Source organism: Vicugna pacos, chromosome 5, assembly GCF_048564905.1.
Source record: "Vicugna pacos chromosome 5, VicPac4, whole genome shotgun sequence".
NCBI classification, from domain to species: domain Eukaryota; kingdom Metazoa; phylum Chordata; class Mammalia; order Artiodactyla; family Camelidae; genus Vicugna; species Vicugna pacos.
Window position 1 is genome coordinate 18,346,294 of NC_132991.1, and position 10,835 is coordinate 18,357,128.

General features: G+C 36.8%; 1 protein-coding gene across 1 annotated transcript in view; it reads left to right on the forward strand.

Moving 5' to 3' along the window:
* The window catches only part of HNMT (histamine N-methyltransferase), a 31,535-nt gene extending 22,655 nt beyond the window's left edge, over positions 1 to 8,880 (forward strand). The window contains exons 5-6 of the mRNA XM_072960910.1: positions 1,471 to 1,564; positions 7,905 to 8,880. Coding sequence (XP_072817011.1) covers positions 1,471 to 1,564; positions 7,905 to 8,260 — 450 coding nt within the window. The 3' untranslated portion in view covers positions 8,261 to 8,880. The remainder of the gene's footprint in view (positions 1 to 1,470; positions 1,565 to 7,904) is intronic.
* The last annotated feature ends 1,955 nt before the right edge of the window (positions 8,881 to 10,835 follow it).

Consider the following 10,835-nt stretch of genomic DNA (forward strand, 5'->3'; position numbering starts at 1 on the left):
AGTTTACTTCAAAAGAAAAATAAAAGTCTGATTTCTGATTTTACAAGTGAGCATTATCCAAATTAAGGGTAAGGTTGTTGACAATACTAAGAGATTCTCTGTAAGATTCAAAAAGCCAGTTTCCTCTACTCCAAATACCTCTATGGTTACTGATTTCTTTTCACTGCTGGCTTCATTAATTTTTGTAGGATTGAAAGTTTACAGAGAGTATGTTGCAGCTTTGGAGATCACTCTACAGTTACTCTCGAAACTTCTGTTCTTTCTTTCTCACCACAATGCTGCTTCCTCTGTATTACTCCTCTATTCCTTTCCGTCTACTTTGCATTTTTCTGGGGTATGTCTCTGTCTCTTTATTGGTCCTTTTAGTCCTAAAACTCTCATGACATTCTTTCAACTTAATATTCAGTCAGCTGCAGAGAATCTGAGACTATTAGATCAAATTTCAGAGCATCTGCTATGACTCGCCTCCTCTTTTTCAGCCAGGTCATGTCATAGCTTGTCAGCCACCTCACAGATTAGCTGCATCTGGGTGCCTATCTGTGTACAGTCCCTGTGGTCAACAGCAAGGAATGAAATGATACCAAAAATGGCCCCCGAGGCAGGGCAGACTATGTGCAGGGCCACTGTATTTCATCCATCCATGTGAGACGGGCATAGCTTAAGTTGCTTTTGCTTTATGCAATAAATTCCATCATGGCATCTACATAAAATATTGAATTCTTATCCAAAAGAGCTGAAGATGAGATATAAGAAGTACATGTCTGCAGGAGTAGGTTCCAGGGATGTAAGCCATTAGGGAAAATTTTCCACTGCCAATGTATAATTCCAAGTTCTATCTGTGCTAGGTTGAAAGGTCTCTCCCTGCATTTCAGCAGAGATGGTCCGGAATTATTAAAAAATGGGTGGGCTGACTCCTAGCACCTTATGACCATACATGAAACTCATGCTTTATCCAGTCTGTTTTCCTAAAGAATCTGTCAACATCAAAGCCTGTCACATTTTCTGTGATTTAAAAAAAGCATCTGTGAGCATATGGTGAAGCTAGTGCAAAGGGCTTAATTTTAAAGCAACGTTCCATGAAATGGGGTCTCTGTTTATGGTGCCAGGACCATTTTCTCCCAGAAGAACTGCAATTCACAAAATATAGAGTAAGCATGGAATCGATGCCCCCATGTGGAGTGGAGACTAAGTGTCTCCAGCTAGAAATGTCTCTTATTGAAGCCAGAACTTTGTGACTTTAAAACTTTGTGACTTTAGTTGAGTAAATATCATAGTTTTGCCTTTCCCCCAATATTTTCCCTTTTTGTTATTCTATTCCTCTACATAACATCTCTAACTTTTAAATTTCTTAAGTGTCTTGAGTAAAAACCCACTCAACTTGAAAATCAAACCTTCTAGTGAGTATCTAGTCCAAGCAACAAAGACACGGACACAGGAGAGCGTCTCGTTTCTCTTTTCCTTCATTTCTAGATGCTGTATTATGTAGAAGACATCCCAGCCACCCTGAAATTCTTCCATGGTCTCTTAGCTACCAGTGCGAAGATTCTCATTGTTCTTGTGTCAGGTAAGTTATTTTCCTTCAGTTTGAATTTTAAAACGGCAATATTGCATGTATACATGGATGCATGTGTTTGAAGGCAGCTGGTATATTTCATCTTCATTAGGAAATTCTTGACTTGGCTTCTGATCATAGTCAATTAATTAACACCGTATTAGGAAAGTCCTTCACAACAGCTCTCAATTCAGGGATTCTAGTGGAATTAAATGTCTCTTCTTCCTCTTGGGAAAATCTGTCTTAGCCATCTACATATAAATTCTTTTTTAATATAAAATACAGCAAACACAACTGACAGGAATTTTTTAATAAGACTAAAAATAGTAAATATTTCTACTTACCTCCTTTTTGTCCCTTGAATGTCTCCCCTCTGTGGTGTTTATTAATAAATAAAATAAAGGTTTAATTATTTGGGACACTATCATATTTGATTAATTTACATTTCTAGAGCCATTATCAATGTTGTTCATTATAGGTTTTCTCAAATAACTACCACAAATGATTCACTTGTTTTGTTTTGTATTATTGTGTTATTTCCCAAAGAAGGCATTTGATCATGTCACATTGCTTCCAGTGATACAATAAGTCCCACACAGAGAACATAAGCAAACAGATCAGCAAATGAAACACTGACACTGTTGAGTTCATTAATTCATTACTTCTTTCATTCGGCAGTCTTTATGGATTGTCCATGCAATGCTAGGCAGGGTGACTTCAGATTTACAATAGCTATCTTTCTAAGCTTATACCAGACCTCAAAGTCAAAAACCACATGTCACAAAATTCATTTATTCTTAAATGTGAGGAAGGGCTTTAGGGATGGCAAACACAGTTGTTGCCTATAATCTTGGATTTGAACTCATGTGGGAGTTTGGCAAGTCAGAGTTCCTGTACGCAACCTCTCCTCCAAGCAAAAATTTGATACACTATTTTTCTCAGGTTAGTTAAAAATACCCATTTATGTGGGAAACTTCTATCTTCCTATTTAGAAGGGCTTATATAAACTGGATGTTTCCCACTAACCTCTCTCTAAAGTAAGATACTTGGGTAAAGCACTTTGTACTGTGTTTAGGAATACAAAAATAAATCCAGTTACAAATACTGAAGGCAGTCTATTCTTGATAATCTGTATCAACAACAGAGAAACTGTGTTGCAGGCAGAAGCAGCAATTCATCCAGAAGTCATATATGTTTGATTTTAGAATATATTTCACATTAAATCCAGATCCACTGTTATTTATAGTTGGTTTATTCTTAAATACTTTCAGAAGTTAAGTATTTGAGTGTCAGAAAGCAGCTTTCTGTGAGTATATGCCTACCAACAAGAAAAGGCCAGTCTGAGGTTTAGAAAGTGGCTATGAGTGGTCTACAAGCAACTACGAATCGACTCATTGTCCTTATGGATACAGTATTCTGCTGACCACATCATGAAGAAGTTAATCGAATCCATGTTCATTGGCATTAGGATATGTGTAAACCAATGCAGGTCCAGTGAAATGCATGATGACACATGAAAAGGAGGATGCTGAGGCACTTCCTGGTGATGTGAGTCTGGCCCATGAGTCTCAGTTTATGCAAGGGCTATTTCTGGATAACCATACCTATGTTATATGGCATCTACACATATATGTAGCTCCTATGTACTATATACATACATACATACATATATACATACATTCATGGGGAAGAAAATTAAAGAAAAGAAGTAAAAGCTCAAAAACCAGTTAGCTTTTTATTTAAAAATGTGGGTCAAAAATTATTCATTCTGTAGTTTGATGGTGGAAATATTTTACTAACTTTTTCAGGATGCAGTTTATAATTTCATTACTGTACACAGTCTGGGAGACAGGTGTCCCAAAGAGGGAAACTGTCAATAGATATGGTTCCTAGACAGAAGAATGCAACAAATAACAGCTGTCAAGTTATTAAAAGGACACTAATGACCTCCTTCCTTTACCATATGTACTGCTTTCTTAGAAGAGATTATACAGCTATAGAAGAAATATTACATATTATCTTTAGATATTACATATTATCTTTAAAGAACCACTTAGCAAAAGGAGAAAATGGATTTAGGTATTTAATTTGAATTTTCCACTTCTCTCCTAAGGCTAAAAGTCATACTTTATTGCCTCTATTTATCAGGAAAGTTGTTAAGTAAATAAATTAATTAAGTATAGGTAAAAAACAATTTTTAAACCCACCTTGTTCAATATAGTTTCCTTTGCAGTTAAAGAAAATATTCTACCTGATAGGGGAAATAAATTTTAAAGTATGTTGATTTTGTCATCAACTTAGTGTAGCCTGCATGTCTCTAGATTCCCCAGTCTTACGGGCTCATACTTAACTCTTACAAACCCAGAGTAAGTGATTGGAGGCCTCATCTCAGCTTACTTGGGTGGTTCATCCCTCACCCCATGACTCCTGAGGATTCCTGGGGGTCCTGCTTACGTGCTCCTGATGGTTGCCAGCCACTGTTTCCTCCAAATTTCTGCTCCCACTTCAACTTCTGATTTCTTATCTCCAAACCTTACATGTACTGAGTTATCTTTTCTTATCCTGTTCTGCTTTGTCCCACCGTGGACATAGCCCTACTTCCTTCATTCTCCAAAGCACCATCCTTTGATTTTGGAAGATATTAAGATCTATGAGGAGGAAGAACAGCAGAAACACAATTCATCATCAAAAAAGAGTGGCTATTCTGGCTTTCCTCTTGCTCCGTCAGGACCCAGTTTTCTTGCACCTGCTCAGAACTTCTCTCAGACCTCACCCATATCTTCTTAGCTCAGTGCTTTTCCTTAAGTACTGACTCCTCACACCCCCCTTGTGCCCCTCTTGTTATACAGAGCCATTTAACTACTTTTTGCTCTACCTCTCTTGACCTAGATAAACCTGTACACCTATAAAACTATCTTAACAACAATATATTTCTCTGAGATAAATTCTATTAGCCCCTTGGTATGTGGAATTGGTTACAGTTTCCTTTTTCAAAAATAGAAACAATTACTTTGTTGCATTCATAAAGCCCAGACATAGATTTGGGTCAACTTTTAGAAAAATGGATCATGGTCAATTTCCAACACTGAAAACAAATGTAATCACAAGAACTTTCCAATCAGATTTGTCTTGTATCATTGTCAATCAACATGTATTGGATGAATCCACACTTTGATTAGTCACTTTTTCATTTGATGATGTCACCTCCAATCCCTGTCTGCCAGACCAGTCCACGGAGAGCAGACAAGTTTGAGAAAGCTCCCTAGGTCACCTGAGGTGCCGGATCAGCTTCCCACTTCAGCCTGCATAAAAACCACTGCCCTAGGCAGCCTTCTTAGTCCAAACTATAACTCTTGAAACACCACTCTCTACACTGGCCCAACGAAACATTCCTTAAACTTGAACAGTACCCTAAAACTTGGAACACTGACACCAAAATGGTTCAGTGAACCATTTTTTATCAAGTATGTTGGAGTCACTTTCTAAATGGAATCTGCTTCAAAATTCCCTAGAAGTGCAGAAGCCTGCATCCTTTGTTTCAGGGCAATACTGTCATCCATAGCCTCACTGCAGGGCGGCAAACCGACCACTCACTGCAGACAGAGTCGGCCAAGCCTAGAACTAGTTACTAAAGTAAATGTCTCAGAGCCCTCACTGAGCCAGCATCTCATCTAAGCAGATAATGGCATATGTGTATTAACCTCTTGCTCTAAAGGGTCATCTTACAAATGCCTCACAGCTAAGGCTCCTGCTAGTCCAACCCAGCCAGAAACTGACCTGTCACTGAACTGACAAGTTATTTCTCTGAAAAGACTGACTGACTTAGTTATGTGAGCACCATATGGATACCCATTTTTGCAGTTTATTAGATTGTAAGATAATGGAATATAGGGTGAGATTCTAGATTTAATTGTGCATGGCACCTAGCTTGGTTAAGGTGCCAGGTATGTTCAGCATATTCAGCCTGCACTCTCAGACAGCATAGTCATTGTGTAGATTTGGTTCATTCAGCTTTTACCGATCGCCTACTGTCAGTCACTGCTAGGCTCTGAGGTTGCAAAGATGACTATTACTCTTCCTCTACCTTTGAAAGGCTCCTAATCTATTAGATGTGTAAACACTTTCAGTAGTGTGCCAAGTTTCCTAACAGAGGCACATGGGGAGTTTAAGGGGAGTTCCCAGAGAGCAGGGGGCTCTGCCTCTCATTTCTAGCCCCAGATCTTTGCTAAGCCTTCGGCACCTAGAAGACAACAGCCAGTGAATGTATTTGAATGGAACTGAATAGTTGTTTATTGTTCCTGCTTTGTAATAGCCTAACTACAACTAGTTCTGAATGTCCATCCAAAAAAAGAGAACATGTTTTAACTAAAACTTACCACATGATAGACATGAAGTCAGAGAATATAGAAAGTGCTGGATATCTGAAGGTGGATTTAATAAACAGGAATAAAAGACTCAATAAAGAAGATACACATATTCACACACACAACACAGTGCACACAGTGCACACTGAAGTAGGCAAACAAAAGCAATGAAGCATAGGCAAGAGAAACTAGGAAAAGAAAGAGAAACTGAAATCAGAATTAAATGACAGTATTTTACTGGTCAGCCCATTTGAATACATGTTGCTCAAGCGAAGAGAGGTCTTCCTCTGGTTGCTAAGGATCCTTAAAAGAATTAGCCCAGCTCAGTAAATACTCATTTATTTATAACAAGCAGAAGTTCCTGATTATAAAGAGAAAAGATTTGATTTGCAGATGAAAAAGAAGAGAAATAAGAAGAGGTGGATTTTTTTTAAATGAGGAATATCTCACACTAAAATAATGTCATAGTAATAAATTTGTTTTCCTGCAAATGTAGTAGCCAGGCATTAGTTGAGAGAGTTACTAATTAAAATGCAACTTATCTGGTTAAGGAAGACAGAAGGAAATCAGTGAAGTTTTCGGTCCTGCCCTCTCCTTATCTGACTAAGGAAGGAGGCAAATCATGGTGTGTTATTTTTCATACAGTGGGGGGAAAAGGACATGGTTTATATCATGTTGAAAACAAAATTAACACCATATGTTGTGCCCACCGAGAGCCATTATGATAATGCATCAGTCAAAAAGTGTATAATTGCTCAGCTCAGAAATGGCACCGAGTCACAGAACACTGACACCAGCAAATTCTCTGCAATTAGTGTTTGGTTCTTTTTACTCTGCCAGGTTAATAATAATAATAATAATAATAATAATAATAACAACAACAACAACAACAACAACAACAACAACAGAGCCTCTCCTCAACCACTGAAATATTTATTTTCTTGTAACGTCTTGCTTGTAGGCAAATTCTTATTTGGGCAGACAATCACTGTCTTTGGAATGAAAGGTTTTTTAGCATATACACATGACCCTCATTTTTTTTTTTAATTGAACTGAGGTGTTTTTTGTTTGTTTTTGTGTTTGTTTTCCTGCTTCATTCCAATTCTACTTTCTCTGAGAGCTTATCCTGCAAGTATTATTCCCTTGTCTGAAATATCAGTAGAACATCAATTATCTAGGCTATTTATTATTTACCATTTTCTTTCTTGATAGCCTTTTTTTTGTTAAGTCAGGGTACTTTAGCCTGGTTGATGGATGAAGGCCAGGGGTCTTTGAACATCCTATAGTTATATGCAGAACTGTGTGGGTATGTATTGTTTGTGTACTTTACTGGAGAGTGCATTACTTTCTTTCCATCATAAAGGAGTTTCAAATCTCATGCCTTTGAAATCTTAACTTTTAATCCTTGAAAATACAGGTTCTCTCTTATAGCACTGTGGCCAAGTCCAATTTAATTTTCTAATACTTGAGCAATGTTTACTATGTGCCAGTATGGTTCTAAGTGCCTTACTTTATTAACTCACTCCTTAACAGACTCCTTGAAACAGTCCTATGAATATATTCTATTATTATCCCTAATTTGCAGAGGACAAAACTGAGGCACAGGTTCATAAAGCTAATAATAGGAAAAGCCAAGCTTCATATGCAGTCAGGCTTTATAGATCATTCTTAATTACTGCATTGTATCCACTGCGTAGGTAACATCCCAGTATTACATGCATAGATTAGAAGGTCCAACTCTTTGATCCTCTTTATTCTTTGCTCTGATTTTTCACTAGCACTTAGTACTATCAGATATCTGATTTATTACTTTATTACTTATTTATTTAACTTTCTCTCCCCCCACCCCCTACACTCTTCGAACTGAGCTACACATAGGCAAGATTTTTTTAACTTGACTGCTCTGTTCCAAGCATCTAGTGTACTGCTTGGCGGAGTAGGCAAATGAAAAGAATAGCCGAAAGTGTGAACTCTGTTCTGTTGACCAGGAACCAGCGGCTGGGACAAGCTGTGGAAAAAGTATGGATCCCGCTTACCCCGGGATGACCTCTGCCAGTATGTCACATCATCCCATGTCACTCAGATGCTGGACAAGTTGGGGATTAAGTATGAATGTTACGATCTTCTGTCCACCATGGACGTATCTGACTGCTTTATTGATGGCAGTGAAAATGGAGACCTGCTTTGGGATTTTTTGACAGAAACCCGCCACTTTAATAAAACAGCACCACCTGATCTGAAAGCAGAAATTACGAAAGATCTGCAAGAACCTGAGTTCAGCATCAAGAAAGAGGGAAAGGTTCTTTTTAATAATAATCTGAGTTTCATAGTGGCTGAGGCATAAGTATCCATCATGAGAACGTATTCAAAAATTGTATTTTGAACAGCGTTGATCATTCACTTAATTCTGTGTTAAAATTATAAATACATCTCATAACATAAACGGAGTATTGTCCCTTATATGTAAAATCTAGAAAAGTCCAAGATATTCTTGGACTTCCATGTAGAATTATATATGACAAATGGTCTTAATTCTATCGCTTCTCCAGGTAGAGAGGATACATGAGGGCTACAGACCGCAAAAGCTGGAAAAATGAGACAACTCAATTTCACTGACTTATATCGTGATAAAATTCTTCTCATTTGTTGATTGTAGTGGAATTTCCTGGACTACCAATAAAATATGTGTTATAGATTCTTTAAATACTAGTAAAGTATATACTTACTGATAATCCTGGACGTTAAAAAATGATTTTTTTCCTTTTTGTGAAGTATTTGTCTATGTGCATTACTCTGTTGTAGTTTCTTATTTTTATTGATTACTAAAAATAAACACTTAAGATGTTACAAAATTAACTTTGTCATGTGTTGTCATTTCCTCTCATTTTCTTTTCTTTTGATTTTATCTATGATTTTATAGTGTTTTGTTCATTTTTTTGATATATTTAAGTTTTCCTATTTTATTCAGTCAAATTTCCTTTTTTTCCTTTTTTTAATTTCTGGGTTTCTGACACATTTTTAAAGACCTTCTAAAACTGTGGTTTTAAAATATAAACATATTTTATCATAATAATTTTATAGTTTCACTTTAAAAAAATAAATGTTTAAAATTTACATGAGCATAAAGACTGAGATTGAGAAACAATTTTCCCTCCAAAAGGGAGTCAGCTACATCAACACAATTTACTTGGGAAAAATGCTCCACTGACAAAATATATCTTCTATGATTTACTAAATTTCTAGAAAACCTTGCATCTATTTCAATACTTTATAATCCCTTACGTCCTTCTGTCTAAGATCTCCGCTAAGATCAAGACAGCAGGATTTCAGGGGATTTTTGAAAACTTCTTTGATAATCTTTGTTTCATCTTTAATAATAAACATCTGTCATTCTTACAAAGATAGTACATCTCTTATGATAAGTATTAAGTCATTTTGTAATTAATAAACACATATTTTTGAAGTACATAATTACTACTCCCTGTTAGAAACAGCACAAAAGAGAATACAGACTTGTGGTTACCGGGGTGGGGGGGGTAGAGGGTGGGAAGGGACAGACTGGGATTTCAAAATTGTAGAATAGATAAACAAGATTACACTGTATAGCACAGGGAAATATACACAAAATGTTACGATAAATCACAGAGAAAAAAATGTGACAATGAGTGTGTATATGTCCATGAATGACTGAAAAATTGTGAACACTGGAATTTGACACAACACTGTAAAATGATTATGAATCAATAAAAAATGTAAAAAAAAAAAAGTTAAGTTGTACTAAAAGCTCACGAGCGCTGATTCTCCTGGTGATGAAGCCTTCAGCACAGTACAACATTCACTCCTGCACTTTACAGAGCCACCACGTAGTGCTCTTCACTTAGAAGAGTCACTGCCCCTCCCTGAGACCGAGGGAGTACAGAGCCTACTCGTGCTAACAAATAACCAAGCTTTATCGTTCATAACGAGTATAATTGACCTGCATTCCTCTCTTTTCTTGGACAATTTCATCAATGTTTTTGAATTATAAGTTCCAACCAATAAAACGACAGTTATCCAATGAGATTCCTGAATATGAACCCTGAACCATTAATCATACTGATATGTATCCCTGACAAAGGAAATCTGTGAGACAGGCATGCCTGATGGATATGGACCATAATGACCTTGAGCAACTTCACCAAAAGGATGGAAATCAAGACACTACAGAGCGAATTCTGGCCTTTTCTAAAAAGCACACATGAAAAACAAAAGAACTAACATACTGTTTAAAGACAGAAAAGAACAGCAGTCTATAGATGAATATTTATAAATATGGTCTTTTTCTCATATACCCCTTACTATAAAATACAAGGATAAATCAATTCTCACCAGCTTCAATTTAATGCAATGAAAAGACTCAAGCCTTTTTTAAGGAAAATCCTCATAAGTTACCCACCAGTAAGTGACGGAAAGATACAAGGGTATAGCAGGTGCAAGGGATGGAATTATTGGCTTCTGCCCAGGCTGCATGATACCACCAAGGACTTGGGGCAGCCACATGCTGACATTTCAAGTTTGTTCACGTGGTTCAGAAAAGAGCCCACAACACAAATTTGGAATGTTGTTTTACACATCATTGTGCATCTCTCAGTGTTTAACGAGGGGCCATGAATATGGGAGATGCTAAGTAATCAGTGTTCAGTGAATTCTTTCTTTCTCAAGTATCTATCTTACACCTATGTGTTTATATTCTCATTGTAACTACAGCTTGAGAAACCCAACAAAACTGCTTGTTTCCTTCAGCATTAGTATAAACCTTAATTTATTTAAAGTGTTTCTGACACTTTTTTTGCATTTATTAGGGGGTATTGCAAAAAAAAAAAGTATTAAGTGGAGAACCGTATTTTAGGGCCCTGATATTTACTTATCATAAAAATTGG